Source organism: Oxyura jamaicensis, chromosome 4 (genome assembly GCF_011077185.1).
Source record: "Oxyura jamaicensis isolate SHBP4307 breed ruddy duck chromosome 4, BPBGC_Ojam_1.0, whole genome shotgun sequence".
In the NCBI taxonomy this organism is placed as follows: domain Eukaryota; kingdom Metazoa; phylum Chordata; class Aves; order Anseriformes; family Anatidae; genus Oxyura; species Oxyura jamaicensis.
The window spans coordinates 69,793,745-69,816,201 of NC_048896.1; the positions used below are offsets into that span (position 1 = coordinate 69,793,745).

Here is a 22,457-nt window from a genome sequence, read left to right on the forward strand (position 1 = left end):
ACATTTATCAGATGTTGGGTCCAGTGCAAGGAATTTCTCTTCTTTCCAATCTATTTTTAAATGCAGCTAAACAGGGTCTGGCATATTCCTCTATCTTTGCAAGAACTTTGGTGATCTCAATTAAAAGTTGGGCTGTGTGATCTCAGAGTAATACGTCACCAGTGGTGCTCCCAGGGCTCAGTTTTAGGGCCAGTTTAGTTTAGCATTTTTATCAGTGATCTGGATGAGGGGATCAAGTGCACCCCTCAGTAAGTTTGAAGATGACACCGAGTTGGGTAGGAGCGTTATCTGCTTGAGGGTAGGAAAGCAGAGGGCTCTGGATAGGCTGGATGGATGGGCCATGTCCGGTTGCATGGCATTCAACGGGGCCCAGGGCCAGGTGCTGCACTTAGGTCACAACAACCCCATGCAGCAGTACGGGCCTGGGGAAGAGTGGCTGGGAAGCTGCCAGGCCGAAAAGGACCTGGGGACACTGGTCAGCAGCCAGCCAAAGATGAGCCAGCAGTGGGCACAGGTGGTCAGAGAGGCCAGTGGCATCCTGGCCTGCATCAGCAATAGTGTGGTCAGCAGGACTGGGAAAAGGATTGTCCCTTTGTACATGCATTGGTGAGACCGGATCTTGAATGTTGTGCTCAGTTTGGGGTCCATCACTGGATATCAACTTGCTCAAACATGTTCAGAGAAGAGCAACAAAGCTGGTGAAGGAACTAGACAACAAGAGTTATGAGGAGTGACTGAGGAAACTGGAGAAGAGGAGGCTGAGGGGAGACCTCTCTTTCTACCTGAAAGGAGCTTGCAACAAGGAGGGTGTTGGTATCTTTTCTCAGGTGATAAATGATAGACTGTGAGGAAATGGCTTCAAGTTGTGCCAGGGGAGGTTTAGAGTGTATGTCAGGAGGAAATTATTCATGGAGAGGGTGGTCAAGCATTGGAACAGGCTGTGGTGGAGGCACAGACAGGGCAGCAGTGGAGTCCCCATCCCTGGCGGTATTTAAGAGAGGTGTGGACACAGTGCTGAGGGACATGGTTTACTGACAGGACTCTGTAGGCCACGTTTATGGTTGGACTTGGTGGTCTTGAAGGTCTTTTCCAACCTAGGTGATTCTCTGATTCTATGTAAAAGGTCTCTTTCCCATTTGTATTCTAAATACCTTAAAGTAGAAAACATTGAGGCAATACGTTTTTCAAGTATTATGATGCTTTGCTTTAATAATTCCTTGAGGAGTTATATGAAGAATATTTATTCTCTTCTACCACTCTGAGGAGATTGAGAGTATGTTCCCAGGGGCTTGAAATCTTTAAATTCTTTCTTAGTATAGTTTCCTACAGACGCAGCAAAATCATTCCTGGTGCCAAAAAGTTTTCTAAATACAAAGTATTAAAAAATTTAGCAAACCAAACAGATAAGACGGCAATTAAAACAATTTTTAAAGTGTTCTGGTGCATTAGACAAAAAATATTTTGTGAAGTCTGTGATCCAAAACATGAGGACTATGCATCAATAGTGCAGCAGACAATATTAATTCAAATGGACATGAATATCTGTAGAGGTTACAAATGGAAAGGAGCTGCATTAAGCATAGAGTCCTTTGCTAGTTTTAATAGTATAGTTTTGTCAAGATCAATTTGAAATGCTTTACACCAAAGCATCTGAGACATTAAAGTTTTTTTCTTGACTGTAGTAGGATAATACATTTTGTCTGATTTCTCATTGCTCCGAGCAATGCTCTTTTTCAATGCTCATAAACACAATAGGATGTGAATATTCCTAGCACTTTGACTTGAAACATCATAGAATAATTCACAAATTGGTCATGATGGTAGAAAGACCATTATAGTTTGAAATACCAGAATTCTCATGGAACTCTTAGATGAAAATAGACTTTATTTAGCAACTGAATCTGTTTCCAAGTTATAGGAATGACAGATATGGTGAATGCTGTGAAAAAGCTGAAATTCTGCATGTTTTCATTCAGATTGCTCTGATTAAGTCTCAGTCTCTTCGAAGGAGCTCAGTTACGTCAATTCCAAAAAAGAGACCTTTTTTTTATTATTATTTTTTAGAATCCCAGACCAATTAGGAACCCATGACTTACCACTAGCTATAATCCAGATGCTCTAAACCTCTAATGTTTTCTTATGTGTCTTAATAGACCTCGTTATTCCTACTAATAGCCTATCCATCTTTTTTTTTTTTTTTTTATGTGATCATGGATATTTACAAATACAGTCTTAAACAATTGTGAGTAAGAGTCAGATTAACCTTTGCTTTGATCTCAGGCATAGGGAGTATGCTTGGCACAGACTGGATGCCCAATAAATAAGGGACTTTTCACATGGCCATCATAAAAGAGATTTATTTCTCATAACTGAATTGTATCTTTGAGACTCCTTTGGGACTTCAGCTTGAATTACTGCTGTGAGCAGCATACTACTGAACAATGCTGTCACCCCAGACAAACTGGTACATGCCCACTAGTGAGCACCTAAGAACTTGGGCAGGATCCAAGGGATGATTTTGAGAACCTTTGGCATTTAATGTGGCAAATAATGGGTGGTTTGTATCTTAGGCTGTGAGCTTGAATTATTTCTGTAGCAGGCAGGAAGGGAATGGAAAACGTCTTTTTTGTTTTGTTTTGTTTTTTTTTTTTTGTCAGTAATGATGCCTAAGTATTTGTTTTCTTATAGCATTTGTACATGAAAAGTTTTGCAAAACGGAATATCAAAAAAGTCAGAGAAAAAAATGTCAGGTATTTTAACTAAAAAGAACTCAATTGAAATCTCCCCCTCCCTCCCCCCCCCCCTTTTTTTTTTTAACAAAGGAGAGAAAATGCAGCTGTTTGGAAAGTAGTGTTTGGGATAAGCAATCTTGATCATCCCTCAAGCTTCATGCAGACCCGACTAGTGAAGACGATAATCCTGCATCCACGCTATAACAGAGCAGTCGTGGACTATGATATCAGCATTGTAGAACTAGATGAAGATATCAATGAAACGAGCTATGTAAGACCTGTCTGTCTGCCCAGCAAGGAACAGTTGGTGCAGCCAGACACCTACTGCTACATCACAGGCTGGGGACACATGGGCAACAAAAGTAAGATGAATACTTTTGGCAATCGTCGAAAACCACATTAACTACCTACTGGGTTAATCCAATAAGTGACCCCATTGCAATGCTTTATCCATTTATACTAATGCTGGACTCTATTAAATGCTAAGGAACTGTAACTACTCATGGAGGAAAGCCAGCTGTTACTTGACTAGGTTTTTCAAATCAGTAGTCTAAATTTATATTCTTAAATCCCTATTTAGAAAAGTGGCGCTTTTAGGCTTGTGGCATGATTTGTTCCATGGGGGCATAATCAGAAGTGTTGTTTTTTGTTTCTCTGAACAGAAATCTTGCTCTGTTTTTCATGCTCTGTTGCTACTGAAATCCTTGGATCCCATGAAAAGAACATTTGTTATGCAAATATTTGTTTTGCCAAAATGGTCCTGCATGCATCATATGCAAAGTATGCTGGCCCCAACGCTGTTACGCTCTGTCCATTGTGTTTCTCCCTTCTCTGTTATAGCAGTTATTAGGGAAGGGTGCTTTGAGACTGGACACTGGAGAAGGAAATTTTCCTTTAAGTACTGCTCCACCCCTGGTGGACTGGTCATACATTTGGCAAAAACAGTATTACGTTGGTGAGGAATATGCTGTTTAATCAGCTCTACCCATCTAAAACTATCTTTTAGGTAAATGCAGGAAAAAATAAATAAATAAGAATGCTTTTGTACTTCTGGTAAGTGGGAAAAGTTTCTTTGCTCTCTAATATGGTTGCAGCTTTGCTTTTAAAGATTTTAGGTAATGAAGCTGCAAAAACATCTTGGCTACACAGGGTTTAGTGCTTTATACCCTGGATTTAACAGTTTTCCTTTGAATCTGAGCTCTGTCAGCTGTTCACAGTAGGAAGAAGTCCTGGATATGCTAAAATAATTCCAGTAACCTTTGAAATCTGATTCCCTGATACACTAAGTCAAATTTATCCAAATGTAACTCAAAATGCTTGTGTTTATACCAGGCTTGAGAGACACCAGGATCCTGCCATGGAGTGATGAGTTGACTGTCTCCTCCGCCTCACATTACTGTTTTCCAGCCAATACCACCCCCATCTTAAAAGTCCTGTTACACCTACACAAAGGTGCTCTACCTCCTCGGTCTCACTGCAAATGCACAATAAAGTGGAAGCACAACACCAGTTCCCATGTGCTTGGTCCTTCTCCAGAAAGCAACATGTATACTCCTGGCTCAGGTGCAATAGTCATGAATCCTGCAGTGCAGCAGTGCAAAAAAGCACCTGCCTTCATCAGGGCCTTGTGCTAGGGGGGAGACCTTCTCTCCTTACATTTAATATATATAAAGTAATACGTAAGATCTATCTTAATGGAAAATATCATATCACAAAGATCCATCATAGGTAAATATTTGTGTGTCCATGGGTATATAGTGTAATGCTTAATTCTGTGTTTCAGTGCCTTTCAAGCTTCAGGAGGGAGAAGTTCGCATCATTTCCTTAGAGCAATGCCAGTCATACTTTGACATGAAAACCATCACCAGCAGGATGCTGTGTGCCGGCTATGAGTCTGGCACTGTGGACTCCTGCATGGTAAGCCTCTCTCTAAGGAGAAACTCACAGCTAGAAATGCTTTTAGAAATCAAAGCTCTGTGACATTTACTAGGTACAGCATACTTCATCTACTATAAAAATGACAACAGTCTATTTACACATCCTAACCCAACTTTTATTATTACTGGTGTAACCAGTAGGTGGCCCTGCTTGAGCAGGGAGGTTGGACCAGATGACTTCCAGGAGTCCCAACCTCAATGCCTCTGATTCTGTGAATCTGAAATCAACTTCAGTTTGTGGTAATGAAATGCTGCTTGAATAGTCTAAGGTTTATCTGTGTTAGCTAACTGTTAGGCTAACATTTTAAAATTAGTATGAGCCATTTGTAGATACAGTTTTGTACGGTTATAATGGGGAATAAATACCAGTAACACTGAACGCTGCTACACAGTTTAGCAGAGCAGCCAGTCTTAACAGCTGATTAAAGTTTGGTTACTTACTGAAGGCAAATCACTCTAGAAACTGGCATAGCTTTAATATATGACTGCTGGCTATGTGTAGCCCCTATAGACTTTTTCTTTCCTTCATATTGCAGGGTGACAGTGGAGGACCACTTGTATGTGAGCAACCTGCAGGGCGCTGGACTTTGTTTGGTTTAACATCTTGGGGCTCTGTCTGCTTTTCCAAGGTTTTGGGACCAGGAGTTTACAGCAACGTGTCACATTTTATTGAGTGGATTGAAAGACAAATATACATCCACACCTTTCTGCTAAACTAACTCCAGATGGTAAGAATTGTGCTGACAGACATAAGGAAAATGGAAACAGCACTTCAATACTGAAGACTTGGCAGTCCAGAAGCTCCATGAAAAGGGGTTTCAGGCTCTTCTATTCTTGTTGTGGAGCTATGGACTATGCAGTGTATGTTAATGGTCAACCCTCTGCTGGTGAATATACTTCGGGGTAGAATTAATACTCCTTTTTGCTTTTTCTTTTACCTTTTGTGGTGCTATTCCGAGCGCAGCAAAAGGCTTAAAAGAAAAGAAAGAGCCACTTTCTGCCTTCCAGATATTCAAACTTAGCAGTAGCACAGACTAGCAAAACTTTTTAAAAAACCTATTTTAATACTACTCACTCAGTATCACATGTATCAGTCATTGTCGTGAGGTATGAACTCAGGGCAGCCAGATGCTGCCGGCAGGGTACGTATTCACAAGGGCCCCACCACGGGCTGGAGGCTGTGGAAGAGATCGCTGAGCTTGTGCGTCCAGGGCACATCAGTACAAGTGCAGGTCTCTGAAGGGGCACAGCCCTGTGCTGCTGGCGTGCCTGAACCAACACTGCCTATCTCTAGGGGTGGCTGGCATGGGCATGGCACTTACCGTCCTGACTCCACAGCTCCTGTTCTCACAGCCAGCTTGGGCATCTCTGCAGGGTGCTGGGTGGCACCAGTAGGCGAAAAGGCCTGTAACTACTACTTGAGGCACCTGAGATCAAAATTTTGTTGTTCAGCCTCTTTGGATGGATTCTACCCAAGTTTCTATTGCTTAATTTTCTGAAGCTTCCATGTCTCAGTGTGCCCAGAAATGCCTGGGTCTTGACTGCAGTACATGGTGTAGCATATTTATCAAGCCTATGCCCCATTGGCTTTTCTTTCCACTTTTGTATAATGTGTTCAGTCTATAAGGTGTGCACTGGCAATCTAATCCTCTAAAACAATGCTGTTGGCAACGTCACTGCAACAGTTTTTGTCCCAAGAGTAAGCTAGTTTGAGCATCTGGTGAGATGCAGAAAACGCAGATTTTAAAGTCAAAAAGATATAGTGTGAGCAAATACTGGGAAATAATATTGGGAAGCTGGGTAGTTTTGGATAGGTCTCTTCTAGTGTCTTAGTATCTTCCACTGAAAGTTTCATTTTGCCGAGCAAGATTAAACAATCTGGAGAGAGAAAAAGGCAAGAAGAAATGTGAATGACAGAAGACTTGGATCTCATCTTCTGCTCAAATGAGCATTAGAAATATGGTAAGCAAAGTACAATAGCTTCATCAGCAAAGGCTCAAAGAGCCCTGCTCGGGTGCTTGATGGCAAGAGTGCTCTGCCTAGCAGGCAAGAGGCTAAGCCTTGACTCCAGGAGTCTAGAAAAAAAACTACAGTGGAGCTTGGCACCTCTTTCTTGTGCTAGAGGGGAGGTGTTTCTTACAGCTGCTGTAGGTGATGCTCTGCACAGCTCGTTTTTTTTGGGAGGCCAGAGTAGGAGGAGTCAGGAAGCTGAGGCTTAGAGGATGAATTTCACAGGGGAGCAACACGTCTAAAAGCTGGGTGTTTTCAGTGCTGTGCCTAGTCCCAGTGAACTCAGCCTGAGGCACATAATTACCCTCGCTGCTACCTCTGGCACGTCCCCATGACAGCATGGCAGGGCCTTGTCAATAACTACCAGGACTGCCATGTGTGGAAACACGCATCAGAAGAGCCAACTAATGGATACTTCAGGTACTATTAATCACGTTACAGTTAATCTACATAGTCCTGACTATTGCTTTGGTGAATGTTTTACCTCTTATTTCTGTATTTTTTCCCTTAACATGCCTAACATTAGACATACTAGACAGCACTTTGTAGAGCATTATTAAAAAATACTCAGTATTTATGGTATGGGTTCTGAAACAATTTAAATGACTAAGGTATCACTGTTTCATGCTCAGAAAGAAAACTTTCCTAGGTGTTACTTTTCTTTTTCTATTAAGGATTTTGCTTTTACTGTAACTTACAAATGTTCTTTCCCCAGAGAGAAAGCAGCTGTGGCCATGTTTTTCCAGTGCAGGTAGGCTGCATATGGAGCAGGTTACTGATGCCCTTGTTTCAAGGGTACGTAAATGGCAGCTCTTGGTCCCCTGCTTTAGCTTTTCTCTGGGGCCAGGATCTGGCTGAAACCTGTTGCAACAGGTCTGCCTTCTGGGGGTAAAAGCCAGGACGTGCTCTGTGAAACGAGCAGCCCAGCGTGACAGCCCTTCACCAGGTGCTTGGAATTCTGCAAAGGACTGGAGTATGTATAGGCATTGGCACTGCCAAATGATAATATGTAAAGTAATAGTGCATTTTAGTTAACTGGGTTTGGCCACCAGTTTCCAAGCAGTCCCTCCTCCCAGGAAACGAGGGAGTCCTGCTTAAACTCACGCTCCAGCCCTGTCCTGTTCTGGATCACTCAGACAATATTGCCCTGAGATTACCCCAGCCCAATGGCTTTAGGAGGGAGCAGCAGGGTCTTAGCAGGGTCTTTTCCTTCCCTACAACTGTATCTGCCACAACATTCCATGTAAAGAGGAAATTTGTAATTTTATAAATGTATTTTTATACTGCTTTTTTTCTATGTGTGCACATGAAATAGGCAAATATATTCCTCCTTCCACTGTATCAAGCCTTCCCTCGTGAGCTGACATAACGGTTATGATCACAACTATGCTGCGTCTCTTACAAGTGTAGCCTCACTGCAAGGTAACACGTGTGTTGGTTTTACTTCTACCACAGCTGTACATCCAAATGGAAGCAATGCCACGCAGTCAAACAGATGTGTTTCTCTCTAGCTGTACTAATAAAAATTTACAATCATTTTCCAAGTAACTTCTCTGTTCAAAATGTGTCTTCATTTTTCCCAGAGACTCAATGACAATTCAGAGGTGTAAAGAGATTCGGGATAAAGTTATAGCTTTAGCAATAATGCCTAAAAAGAGCTTTGAAATGGTGTTTGTGTACCCTTATCTAGCTTTTTAAGCATTACAGCGTTTGGGAGGTTTTGGCACTACACTCTCTGTACAACTTCTGGCTTCTTCTGCATGTGCGCTCCCAGTATAGAACATTACCAAGAACACCACTGCCAACAACTCTTCAAGACTGAAAAATCTGAAAAACACTGAAATCAAATTTCTCTGAACACATTTTGTTCTATGGCTTTCCTGATGAATACAGTTAAAAAAATATCTATCCCCTTATAACCAGTACACCATACTTCAACATGTACACATGCTGAAATAAAAATATTAGCATGCAGCAACATGAAAGAGTTAAAATTTGGCTTTTAACTGCAGTCAGCACTACGGTACGCAGAACCACAAGGACGAGTAAAATAACAAGGATAGAACAAAAACTAGTAATACAAAAACCACACTGAAATCCAGCTATAGGAACGTTCTTCATACTGTCACCTCCAGAACTTGATTATTTCAAGTGCAGCAGAGAGCAGGAGCTGCTCAGACCAGCAGCAGACCCAGGGCTGGTGGGAGCAGCGGGTGCTCTGTGTTAGCTCCTCTGTGGCACCGTGGTGCTGCCAGCGGCGCTGAGGGAAAAACCACAGCCTCGGTCAGCCTTTCAGCTCAAACTGTGCCCCATGTACGGGCCAGAGCTTGCTGTGCTGCCACCTGCAAATGCTTAGTGCACATGCAGCTGCTGTAGAAATTAGAAAAAAAAAAAGTGTTTAAAGTGTTTTTTTCTGAGGATCAAATATTGCACACTAACCTGTGAGTTAAAGCTGCTCTAAGCATAGGTACAAAGTTGGGATGGGAGCCTGAAGGCTTTCCTTTTCCTTTTTTTTTTTTTTCTCTTTTTTTTTTCTTTTTTTTTTAAATCTGACAACCAACACTTTAGACACTGTGTTTTCCTTTATGACATCTGCAAGACACCTGTGCGAGGATCTTAAAAAGCTTGTTTTCCAAATGGAAAAGTCAGGTCATGTTGTGCCTAAGTGCAGGATTGCAGAAGCAAGCAGGGGATCGTGATGTCTCCAGTGCAAAAAAAAATAAACATTCAACTGTTGAGAAGCAAGGGGAGAACGTTTCACTTGCACCCTTCATATGGCACCACTTTAGATATGGCCAATTAAAATTTTGAAGCTTTTATTAAAGACTCACTACTCTCATCTCCCGTTCAGTAAAAAATAGCAAGTGATCACAGCAGATAGCCATTAGATTTTTCTGCTGTTTGTCCACCAAATGAAAGAAAAAAGCAAAAGATCAGGTTTTACACAATGTATTTTTAGCATTTGTATAGCTTGTCAAAGTCCCCTGAAAGCATATAGCCTAGGTTATAGAGAAGAATTTTAAGCTACATGCACCATCAGTGAAACAACACACCAAGAAAAAAAAAAATGAAATGCTGTGTGTGTGCTACTTTGTACCACTTCAGCCAGTATAAAAGTACTCACCATCAGTGGAATCATTGGTAGAGAGGAAGTTTTTAAGAGTACCTGAAATTCCAAGGCGATCCACAGGGTCTAGAACTTCTGAGACACTAATGAAATAATCCTCCATCCAATTTGTAAACACAAAGCCCCACCAGACCTAAGCAATGAGTAGTTGGGTGACTGGGCTTGTACAAAGGCAACCAACAGCAATTCAGTGTCCCAGAGGCACAGGGAGGTGGCCAGAGGGCATGAAGACGGCCCTGGTTCTAACAGCTGAGTGCCACTTGCGTTTCTTGGTGCAGTTGTTTGGCTGCCACAGCTTACAGTCAGAGAATTGGAAAGATCTTGAGTACTTACAGCTTTTATATGATCCACATGTGAACTCCTGAGACTTAAAGATCAGCCACCTATTGAATTTCCTCATAGGCACTGCTCCTGCAGCAGAGGCAACAGAAGGATCACTGTGCTTTAAGCTCAAGGAGTGCAGTTCAGTCCAATGCTGTCACCCAGCTCCCTTCTACAGTGACAGGAAGGGCAGAGAGCTGAGCCCAGCATGTTTGTAAGTCACCACAGAGAGTCCCAGATCCCAGAGCTCACCCATGAGAGTGCAACGTACCTTCAGTGATGTCTCTTCACTGATTCCTCAAAAGCACACAACCCAACCACACAACCTCTTCACCACTTAATGCACACTTCACCATTCTGTTGGGTGCTAAAATCTTTGCCTCTCAAATATCTAACTCGCTTGAAACTTAGCTGCCAAAACCTGTCTGCTGCAGTTTGGACTCAGTGTCGCTGTGCTGACAGTGAGCAGGTCCGGATATCACAGTTCAGAGAACGTGCCCTCTTCTAGATCCTCTCAGCTAGCATTACATCAGAAAGAACAAGAGGGCCACAATCCAAAGCGATGAAAAGAATGACTGAATGAAATGGTGGAAGCAGTCTTGCATCACTGGTTATTGCAATGAGATGATAACCACCTCTTTTCTGTCACACAAGTGAAGAGAGGAAATAGATTTTAGGTGCAGAAGAAACATTCAGGTGAGATACTGGAAACACCAATGTTTGACTTACAGGGCAGGAAAGCACTGGAGCTCTTTACAACAGGAAAACCTGCACTAGGAATGACACAGGTAGAGCTGAGCCTGCCCTGGAGCTCTGCTGGAGCACAGCAGGTCACTCTGGCATTCATTATGTCCCAGCAAGTCCGCCCCTGCGTAATTCTGCCCTTGTACCAGCTCATCTCCCTACACAACCTGCTGGCTACTTTGAAGCTTCTAGGATACCTCATAGTTCCCATGGTTTGCAGAGAAAGCTGAGATGTTTCAGCCAGGACACCTGGACTCCACCCCTGGAAGTCAACCCCAGCTGCTATGTCCCTCTCTCTTCTCCTCAAGTGTTTCCAAATCTGGTCCTATAAATGATGTTTCCCAGCTGTAGAAAACACAAGGGTAACAAGCAAGTATACAGCAGGGAAACACCTAGAAATCATAACTGCGAACCAACTTAGGCCGGACATGTCGCCTCCAAATTTGAATGTGTGCTTTCACTTCAAATGTGCACATTAAATATTTGTTAGAACTTAACAAAAAAATATTTTGTCATATATTGAACCAAATTAAAAAATATATTTGCGAAAACGCCCGTCATCACTGGCTCCTTCCACTGGTCTTCTTCTACAGGCTAAACAAAAAGATATTTTTCCTCCTCACTAGCAGTAAGGATGGAGTCAGCACGAATTACATTCTACCTTTTGAAAACAGAACCGTTTCAAACTTTTGGCAACATGTGGTGACCTGTGTTTGAATGAACTTAGCATGCCCTCAATATCTGCCCTACATAGCAGCAGCTGTCCTAGACCTCACAGCGTTTGTTTAAATTCTTTCAGAGATCTTAGAAGATGTGGAATATGTAATGTTGATCATTGGCATGGAAAACTCATGGTTCAATTAAAAGCTGAGCCCTTGCCCCAAACATGGTGTCTAAAAATAAACAGACAAATCTTGGCAATTTGAAAGCTGAAAGTTTTAGAAAGAAACGTAACAAAAAATGGGTTCAGTAATAATAATTAATTAACTGCTAAGGTTTGGGGAAATAGTTTATTTCAACAGGTGCTAGTGGATACAAACAATTTCTTAAATTCCTCCATAAATTGGCCATGTAAATTTTTGGGCAGAGAAGTAAAAAGTAGGCAATATTTTTGACAGCCAGAACTCCAGAAATAAGCCACACACATCTCAGCTAGCTGTTGTGCAGCTTGCAGAGCAGTGGGGATACAGCAGATACAGGACATCTCCAAGATATTTATGCAACAGAGCTCAAATGCGGGGCTCACAAATGGCTATACTTTTGAGTAGTCTTTGTAGATACTTACTGTTTATTATAAAAGTCTGGAGGAATGTAAAAACACCTGAGAGTCAAGAAGAGAAATGTTATCAACTACAAGCTGCAGTGTCTGTAGACACACAGGAGCTACCCATTGCCACTTGCAGACCATTTTCCAGTGCAGGCATGAGGTAGAGTCTAGAGAAAATTCAGGCAGCCAACATACAAGTTGGGTGAGGAGGAAAAGAAGTCCAGTCAGTGTGAATGACATGAAAGGGAACATGGAGACAAAGAGAAAGGATGTAGCAGGAGGATGAGCTACCATGGAGAATAAAAAGCTGCACATGAATTTTCTACTCCTGTGGGAGAGGAAAGTGAAGGAGACATGGGAGCTGTATGTCTCATCTGGGAAAATTTCCTGATGGTTTAAGTTGAGTTTGGACAGCAGTGAGATGGTTTTAGCAATACGTGGTGGAGGAGCTGGCCGACAATGGTTAAAACAATTGTTATATACAAACACTGAGAAGTCTTCCAACAAACCAACTAAAAACACTGCATCCCAGGCTTTCTGCTCACTGCATACTTCAGCATGCCATGAATCCCAGGCAACACAACAATTTTAAGACAGCAATGCAAGGGAGCAGTATGGCTTACTATAGAGTGAACCTTACCTGAACTAGATCTCACAAATCTGTAATTCATACAATGTCCTCTCTATAACACCAAGAGGCATTATGCAATGTTGCATGAAAGACAGAAACAGTATGAAAAGTCTACTACATAAAAAAATAACAAAACTCAGCCATTTAGGCCTTGAATGTCTTAATAAATTACTGAAAAGCTTTATAAACACAAAAGCTTTTAAGCAAGTGGATGCATCATCTTCCTTGGCTGAAGAAAACAAAACCGCAATGTAGCATACATCAGCAGTTATTATTCTTGGCTTTTCAATAGTTCACCTTCCAACTCCATAAATTACATTAAACCAGCTTGTGCATACAAAACAATTCAAACCTGCTTTGTGTTCAAACCTGCAAGAGAAATGGCAATTTTGCCCTCTTCAGAAGTATGCCGAGGGACTCCGTAAGAGTCTGAATTAGTTTCCTTTGATGAATTCAGAAATACAGTCTTTTCAGAGCTCAGGCTGTTTGTATTCCCAGACTCATCTTGAATGTCTGATAAGGAGACTTCCTCCACTAACCTTCCTCTTGAACAGGCCTGAAAAGGTGTTTTAGAAGTTGGCAAAACACTGGCAATGCTTTCTTCCTCTGATACAGCACCTGTGGCTAAGCCGGAAGACCCAGAAGTAACCTGGAACTCCATTCTACAGTTTACAACGCAATCATCTTTCCATCTCTTAATTGCTTCCCTCTGCTCCTCAGGGATCAGTTTGTCAAGGTGCTTGGCTCTCAACACTGGAGACGGAAAAAACGTTCCTTGGAGAACTCTCAGCAAATATCTACAAAATAAACACAGTTTCAAATAAGCTGTTTAGAAGCAGACTCAAAGCTGTTTCCAGGATCACTAAAGAAAACCAAACACCATTCAGCCTCGCTGTGCATTTGCAACTTTGGTGAAGAGACGGGGTCCCAACTACACTGAAAATTGAGCTTTCTGCAGATAATGTCAGGCCCCCCAAAAAAGCCATCAAGGTTAGTGCTCAGTTTAGAGTTTCCCTGGAACAGTGCAAATATATAGAGAAATATATCAAGCCTAGAAAAAATCATGCTTCAAATTGAGATGATGTTTATCACTGCTGGTTCACATTAATAATATGGTGCTCATACAGCCCTAGAAAGCTGGGGACAGTAGTCAGAGCACCTTTCTAGATCTTACTAATTTTTTCCAGGAGCCAGAGAATTAAACAGAAGCAAGAAATGGAATACTTGTAAATTGGAAGCAGTCAGCAACCCAAAACCTTTCTCCTACCTAGGCTGTTTACAGCTCTGTAAAAGGTCCTAGAACAGCATTTGCTTGTTTATTTATCATGTAAGGGAGATCTGTGTGTGAAAGAAAAGGCTCTGCTGTCAACACCTGAAGCCAGAGCAGGATGATGAGGGAAGAGCACACAATGTTTCTTGCACCTCATGGCTTGTCCTTCTGCTGGAATACAATTGTGAACCTGCTCAGCACACGAGTGTCTGGGAGCTTCACCAAAGGCTCCTGCCTTTACAAGCTGAATGAGTAATCAAAACTGGGGTATGACTTTTTCAGTGAAGGAAAACACTTGTATGTTAGGCATGATAAAAATGCACCTCAGTTCCCCCTATGAATCTAGTCAGTGTGTTTCTACCCCACAAAGAACCCTGTACATGTATTCTTCATTCTACATGTTCTTATACATATTCATGACAGATTTCATACAGAAAATGGTTTAACGAATAAATATAGACTAAGCCCAGCCTTTCTATGTACAGTACATATTCAACTTTGATCCTGAGTATATCTGATTTGTATATAAATTATGAACTCTATCTTTACAGCAATCATGTTTTTTTTTTCTTTTTTACTCAGACAAAATAGTTATTATTTAAATCATGAAATAAAGTTCGTATTTACTGCAGTTTACTTTGATGACCTGTCATTGAAGAGCTGTCCTTGCATGACTTTCTCTTGTATAACTATGAAATTTTCTTTGCTTTGTGGGGGGAACAGATGACTTCTAAGCAGAGATTTGTAGTACCAAAGACTCAATGAAAATCAATTTGTTAGCAACAGGAACCTGTGGTTATAAAACAGAAACATACCTGGGCAGCAAAGCAACACAAGTAGTCAGAAGGCACACGAGGTAAAATAGTGGGTCTGTCACGTGCCTTTCCATGATCCAATACGGATTTGATGGTGGGTTATGGGTTTTGCAGGTTGCCCCAAAAACCAGAGCGAAGACAAAGTAAAATACGATGCTGCCAACTATAACTACTGCATGTATCCAAGTCTGCAATTCAGAAGAGAAAAGAAGTCAGATTTAAGCTGTCAACAGAAAGAACCATAACTCCTGTATGCATATGCATGCGTGAACATGCACACATGCACTCTTCCTCCAAGGACAGGTTATTAATGTAACAAAGGGTCGATCTGTTCAGACAGTATTCCGAATTCCATACAAAACACTACCAGGAAGAATTGAACCTTATTCGTACAGGTCATAGGTAATCAGCTGTTTAATTTTGATCTTTTAATTCTACTAAAAGCATAGTTTTTGATGCAATTGTGGAAGCTTTTATGATGCCGTTTGCCTTATATGACCACCTTATTCACTGGCAGCACAGAAAGCCTTCTCAAGCAAATGGAGGCAGATCTTCACATGCCACTACTCCTAATATATCTGGCTTGAGACATTGATTAAGTGTTCTTCATTGGAGTTATGGCTATAATAGTTACTACAGAAACAACACTGTCATTGGTCTGTCAGCTTGTGGACACACAACAATGCCAAATAAAACCCATTTATGTAATCTTTTCCTATTCAGAGCAAGGATACACTCATGCTGTGCATATCTTCTCAATAAATGAATAAAAGTGTTGTTTTTATAACATGTTTCTCTAGAGCAGACCATCAGTTTAAAGCATTCAAAATCAACAGGAGACATTGTACTCTACCAGAAGCAAGCTTTGGGAACTTAAGAAAGCTCAAGCAGATCACTGGTTGGTTTTACCATTTGCAAAACCAAACTGACATCCCAAACCCACTGAATCCTAGGAAGGCAGGAGCCTTTACTAGCTACAAATAATTCCAAGACCAAATTTTATTAATTTTAATCATATCAGTAATTCTGTTTGCTCCAATGACAGCTTGCTTAAGAGAGCTCACAGGATCATATAAAAAAAATATTTACTTTGTGACCCTTTTCTACTTGTTTAGCTTTGTACAGAAAGCTCTTTCTTCCATAAATTTTAATGAAAGCTTTAGGCACACTCTGTTAGGAATATATTCTTCAGGAAACAAAGTACTCACCACAGACTTGCACTCAATGAGAAGATGCAACAATATTATGAAGAGAGCTGCCGTGTTGATAGGATTTCCAAAAGAAAAAATGTCTATGTCTGAGCCATAGTAAGTCTGTAAGGGAAGACAACGGTCAGTTAAATACGTTCTTTACCTATAGTCCTAATATGCAAAGCAGTATTATTAGTTTAAATACCGGACACATCTGCATGCACACAGTTCAATTCAGTTCCTACAACAATCCTGCTAGTACAAATTTATATATGATGAAGTACAGTGAAAAACTGTATTGTTTTCTCTAATTTGCCTGAGTTTTTAATATGTCAATGTATATAGGAGTATTTCATATCCAGCACTTACAAAGTAAGGCACAAAAAAGCAAACAAGACTTTGGTAAAAAGCGTCCAGCAAGGTTATCCAGAAAGTTGAAGGCAAGTAGGCCTGTAAGAAAAAAAACAGAATGTCACTGAAAGAAACTGAACAGATTGCTGAAGCTTTATTTAGAATTCATTCGGATTTGGAGTAAGATTATCTGCAGAATAACCCCAGTTTCCCAACAAAGAGGCATCTTTTATTCCATAATAAGAATAAAGAGCTCACTCGGCATATGTAGCTAACCTCTAGGATTTAAATCAGCAGCTAGATCTGTGAACTCTGATCTTACTGCTGTTTCTCCAAGAACAGACCTACCAGAGTCAAACCTAAGTGAGTAATAAGGAAGGGAGAGAGCTAGGGGACAGTGAACTACCCTTGCAACTTACCATCACTGGATGCCAAGTCTCACTTTCCTTTCAAATCCACTTCCTTCTTTTTTGTACATATGCTTCTGCCTCTTAGTTTCTGCTGGTTGGCTTCTCTGTACTTACCAGACTGTAATGTGAGCTAACTAATCCTACTAGAATGTGAGAAAGCAATTTGCTTTTCTGCTGGTAAACTCACTAAAACTTTGTTGGTTTAGCAAGTTTAATTGACTCCTCAAAAAATCTGATGAACAACAGAGCTGGCACAAGGGAGGCAGTTTAACTACATGGGTGAAAATGGGCAGAGGGAAGAAAAGAGGGGAGAAAATGAGGAGGAACGAGCCTACTGCACCCTCTCAGTGGCAGCAAACTGTTGTGACAGCTCAACTGCTTATGAAACTATAGCTTTATTTGCCCTGGCTCAGATATATACCATTCCTTCAGGCACTACATTTAAGCACACAGGGGAGCAGTCTAGTCACACAGGATTTCCTCTCCAATTAGTAAATAGAGATTAAAAGCCACACAGCCTTTCTCTTTGGTGTGCAAAACTAGTCTTCTCATTTGCCCATGTCAGGGAAGTGCTTGAAATCACTGAAGATGAATCCAAGTTACTGTCCGCTTTTATAGCTTGTACAGAGCTGTGCACTTATGATACAATGGTGCAATATTATGACAAACATCTTTTAAGTGTTTCTCTTTCTTTTACACTATACTTAATTCAAAGCAGCTATTTGACTGTTATTTTAATTCAAGAAAAGAAATGATAGACTGTTTAACAACTCCAACCACAGGGCAAGACAACGAGGAGCTGGACAAAAGAGAGAAAGCTCTGATAAAACCTTAAAAAAGAAAAAAAGAAAAAAGAGAGAAAAACAATTGTGTAATGAAGCAATTCTGATTATGTTGCCTCAAAAGCATCCGCTCAGCTCATTGTATATATCCCAAAGACCAAAATAAAGGGCCAAATCCTGAGGCCTTGTAACATTTACTTCATCAAAAGTCTGTGACTGAGAAAGCACAGAGCAAAAAAAAAAAACCAAACAGCTTTTGTTTGTGCATGCATTGTACAGGTCTGGATCTAACAGAGAAAGTCGCTTTAAACTTCGTGTTTGCCTGACGTGTACCATGAAGGACAGAAAGAAATGGCTCAAATGCTGACCATTTTAACTTGCTTCAGGCCAAACATTCTTTAACCTACCACAGACTTCTGGCTCATCATGTACAGCTGCGGGATCTGTATGAGTATCTCTGCAGACACATCTTTGTCCAAGACACCATAAACAATGGGTGGCACCGATGTAAAAAGGAGATTGAAAAAAATCAAGATCCAGTAGTCAGTCATTGATGTTCCTGAAAACCCACAGAAGAACTGGTACCAGAACAAGAGGTTCACGTAGGCCTGAAAAGTTAACGATGATAAATGTTACCCACAGGGACAAGTGTTTTAAAAAAAAACAGGAAAATAGGCAGATCATAGGTCTGGTTACAGTAATCTGTGGGAAATTATGTTTAATTGCTATAGAGCCCCTGCCAATCCCACACTTGAAATTGTATTTGGCTAGAACACATCTTTGCATTTAAAAACTGTATACATGGCTTGTTTAAATATTCATGCTGCCACTACATTAAGTAATGCCTGCTATCCAGATTTTAATTGAATTAGACAATGGCCTTGAGTGGAAAACTCAGTCCAAGGAATAGGAGTGTCTAGTCTCTGCAGATGTAAATGGGAAACCGAACTGTTTGGCATATGCTCTTTGTGTCTTTTTGAACTCATTCACAATAGAAACTTAAAAATAATATGAAGCTACACTAGACCCTGCAGCACTTTCAAATAAGAAAACTGATTTGCCTAGGATGGGACAGCTGGGACAGCTCCATACCACATTCTTGTAGAAGAAGTAGAGCACCATGTTGGTGAGTCTGGTGTAACACCAGTGACCATGGACAAGCAGCAGCTTCCTGAGGTGTCTAAACTGAGAGACTGCAAAGTCACTTGCCATCACAGCCTGCAAAAGGAAAAGATATGTTACATCCAAACTATTAAAGATGAAGTTCAAGTACTGTCAAACAAGCAATTGATGTACTACTGGAAACTCTTATTTTGTGATTTGTTATACGTAATACATATGGCCCTAGCCTCACTCAGATCTGAGCCCCTCTGTACCACATTTTACACTAACAGACACAGCTCAGCCCAACGCAACATATGCAGGTATGAGGCTGTCTGTTTTTATTATTACCACACAACTTCACAGAAATCACTGATGCTTGGGCTGCTAGTTTTGTGGCATGAAATGAATGATGGGGAGTTCAAACAGCAAGTTCTGCTGTTTGGCGTTTGAACCCCTGCAGGCTCAGCTTCTGTGTGCTCCTGATGAGCACAGAGGCATGGGTGTGAGCTCAGGATGCAAACTGTGCCCCCTCTGGATACAGTAATGGGCTGTGAAGCCGCTGGGCCTCCAGAGTAAGCTGAACAGATTTAAAATGGATTCTGATGTCACTTGCAGCTGTCTTTGTATACACTACCTGCATGCCTTCTTGGCCCAAGATTCCCACGCCAGTGTCAGCCACCTGGATCATACTGACATCATTGGCACCATCACCTACAGAGAAAAGAAAAGGGGAGAAATCAAAACTAAGCTCTCTCACTTGCAATGCAACCTAGATGCAGCTTTGCTGGCTATCACATTGCCATGGAAGTGGCAGGGAAAGGCAAATATATCAGAACACCACAGAGTTCAGAGAAAAACATTTTTGTAGCCAATAACGCAGCCTATGGCAAACCCTATGGAAAGCAGGATTAGTATGTCGGAGGCCTGACTGAACTGAGCAATATTCTCCAAAGGTAGATTAGGTGTTCCTTTTGTCAGAATTTAGTCAGTATGCTTGAACAGAAAGTATGTGTGTTTTAAATCACACCCAGTCATCTCTTCCCCTTGTTATTTTGGGGGTTGTGATGAAGAACAACAGAGAAAATCCTCTTACTTTCCCCTTCAGACATGTCACTGTACATGACTGCTGCTGTCCTTGTTGCTTTGGATTACCACGAGTGTGTTTATGGACTAAATTTGCTAGCTTAGAAGACTAACATCAGCTTATGCCAGAGACAACTATTATTCAAAAGATTATCTTCCTTGCAAGTACATTTTGTGACAGATATTAAGGAAAATAAAGGAAAGAAGAAACTGGCTTCTACTTTTTTTTTTTTTTTTTTCAGAGAAAAGAAAGAAACCATGGGACTCACCTACAGCTAATGTCATTGCCTTTAGCTTATTTCGCACCAGTCTGACCAGGACACTCTTCTGCAGTGGTGTGGCTTGGCAGCAGACTACGGCTCGACATTTTTCTGTAAGCTCCAAGAAAATATTCTGCAGGCTGTCATGAAGGACATGCTCTAAAGTCTTTCCATCAATAACCAGACCTGCACTGAACCCGGCAGCTTGAGTAGAGGGACTTGCAGAGACATTCCCAACCTTCCGACTTTTTGTTTTTTTGGCAGAAGTATTTTTCTGGATGCCTTCTAAAATTTTCTTCATCAACAAAGCACAAGCATCCTAAAGACAAGAGAAAGACAACTTAGTAAGCACTGTTTATATTCTGTCTCCCTTTCCAATTTATAAAACACATATGGAGAAAAGGTCAGTTGCTATCCTTATGTAGCATTTCATTTGAGTAACAGAAGGATTCAGACATGAAGCTGAACAACCCTTTAAAATCACAAAGGAAGCAGTCTGTTGTTAATAAAACAGACCACGATTTAACTTTGCTTGGGTTTGGTTATTGTATTAGGAGAAGAGAAAACACTCAGACACATCAGAAAATGTTCAAGGACTACCAGAAACAAACAAACAAACAAACATTGAGGATTCTGTTATATAAATACAGCTTTGGGTAAGACTTTTGCTGTCTTCATTTCTTTTGTCTGGCATGTAAAGCCAAAAGTGCATTTCAAATCAGATTATAGGTGAGCTGCAATGAATTACTGAACTGGTCTTGTAAAACTTTTTTTTAACCTTGTCAGTAAAAGATGCTCAAATGATTTTTATATAAATATATGTAATGCATGTACTATATAGAAAAAAATACATATTCTTAAGTCTGCTGGTTATCTTACTTTGAAATGCAACAGTGTCAAATCTTGTCTGTTTTTTATTTCAAAGCCCAGTCAGAGGGAAGATGAGCACTTCTGCAAGAGGAGCTAATTTGCACTGTTAAGTAAGATCCTCTTTGCTCAATAGGAAAAATGGAAGGGAGAAAATATTAACAGAAATAAGAAAACAAGCTTTTGTCAAACATAATTGGACTAAATTCCTTTCTTTTTCAATTTATTTTCCCACAGTTAACCATGTGCCACACCATCCCCCATGACAGATACCAATTAAATTTCTAAAGAAACATGTAAGTAAAGAAAAAAAGAAAAGCAGAAGGTCTTAAAAATCTTCCAGTTCCTTAAAGCTTTCCCAGATTTCGTATCTCTGCTCTGAGCTGTTGGCATACCAGTGGGCATATGTCCACTTTACCAGTTAGAGTTTGCAATTTCTCTCTTAAGAAATCCAAAAGTGATAAAAATCAAGATTTGAAAACCAGATAGTTATAAGCATACAAAAGAAGGTGCAGGTAGGATTAAACTTGCCTCCCAAAACAACAGCATTTTTAACCACTCTTTATCACATGGCTCAACTACTGGGTGGTAGAAAGAAGGTGGCTTTTTCTCTAATAAAATTGTTGGCATATTATTTTTTTTTGAAAACTATGTGCAATGCATTTTAATGAGACAATTCCTAGTACATTTATGCAAGTTAAGTAGGGTTGAGGGCGTGTATGACAAAGCAGAACAAAACTTAATTTAATACAATATGCATCACAGTAACTCTTGTATCGCTAATATGCTGCAGCCTTACATCCACCGGAAATGTCTAATAAAATGTGAAGTGTGTCACTCCTTCACCTAACACAAACAGAAATTAAGCAGTCAATTAAAATAATTAATGGCCATTTATGGACTATGTAAGGATACAGATATCTTGTAAGTTATTTTATCTTTTACCCACAAGGAAGCAAACTGTCAATTTTCTAATATTTTCACCTTCCAAGAAATCATGCTATCTTTTGTGAGACAGAAAAACAGAGAATGTATTATTTTTCTGTATTGTCCTGCAATATTATCTGACTACATTTTCTTTGGCAGAGAAAACCAACCACCCTCCCTGCAAACTGAAGAAAAGTGTAATTTTCTACACACTCTACTTTGTGATTTGAGAGTGAAGATTTTGTCATCTGGCTCCAGCAGTTTACAAGCATAGGCAATGTTGACAGCAGTTTCTCTCTTGTCACCCGTCAGCATCCATATTTTTATTCCTGCTTTCCGTAATGCCTGTATCGTGTCTGGAACACCGTCCTGCAGGCGATCTTCAATGCCAGTGGCACCTTAATTTAGACAAGCAGAAGGATTAGTGCTGATGTATTTCCAGAACCAAGCCTGCAAGAGGGACAAAACAAGATGGTCCCTGTGCATACCCATAATCCCAAACAGACTTTACTGGGATATGCTTAGGGATCTCCCCCTTCCTCACCTTTCTGTCCCAAAGCCCGTCACATGCAAGCTTGTTGACACACACCCTCTGTATATACTCAGTGGCCACCAGCTCCTCACAAGAC

The 22,457-nt window shown here is 40.7% G+C and overlaps 2 protein-coding genes across 8 annotated transcripts in view; one reads left to right on the forward strand and one right to left on the reverse strand.

Moving 5' to 3' along the window:
• CORIN (corin, serine peptidase) overlaps window positions 1–8,227 on the forward strand; it is a 132,883-nt gene extending 124,656 nt beyond the window's left edge. The window contains exons 20-22 of one of the 2 annotated variants that reach the window (XM_035325028.1): window positions 2,823–3,094; window positions 4,516–4,649; window positions 5,206–8,227. In XM_035325028.1, coding sequence (XP_035180919.1) covers window positions 2,823–3,094; window positions 4,516–4,649; window positions 5,206–5,388 — 589 coding nt within the window. In that variant the 3' untranslated portion in view covers window positions 5,389–8,227. The remainder of the gene's footprint in view (window positions 1–2,822; window positions 3,095–4,515; window positions 4,650–5,205) is intronic. The other variant, XM_035325029.1, reaches the window with a different exon arrangement.
• Window positions 8,228–12,912: 4,685 nt separating this feature from the next.
• The window catches only part of ATP10D (ATPase phospholipid transporting 10D (putative)), a 44,394-nt gene continuing 34,849 nt past the window's right edge, over window positions 12,913–22,457 (reverse strand). For all 6 annotated transcript variants that reach the window (XM_035325451.1, XM_035325450.1, XM_035325454.1 and 3 more), the window contains 9 exons: window positions 22,042–22,226; window positions 20,044–20,353; window positions 19,326–19,402; window positions 18,680–18,805; window positions 17,995–18,195; window positions 16,414–16,494; window positions 16,063–16,167; window positions 14,855–15,042; window positions 12,913–13,566 (listed from right to left, as the gene is read on the reverse strand). In XM_035325451.1, coding sequence (XP_035181342.1) covers window positions 13,116–13,566; window positions 14,855–15,042; window positions 16,063–16,167; window positions 16,414–16,494; window positions 17,995–18,195; window positions 18,680–18,805; window positions 19,326–19,402; window positions 20,044–20,353; window positions 22,042–22,226 — 1,724 coding nt within the window. In that variant the 3' untranslated portion in view covers window positions 12,913–13,115. The remainder of the gene's footprint in view (window positions 13,567–14,854; window positions 15,043–16,062; window positions 16,168–16,413; window positions 16,495–17,994; window positions 18,196–18,679; window positions 18,806–19,325; window positions 19,403–20,043; window positions 20,354–22,041; window positions 22,227–22,457) is intronic.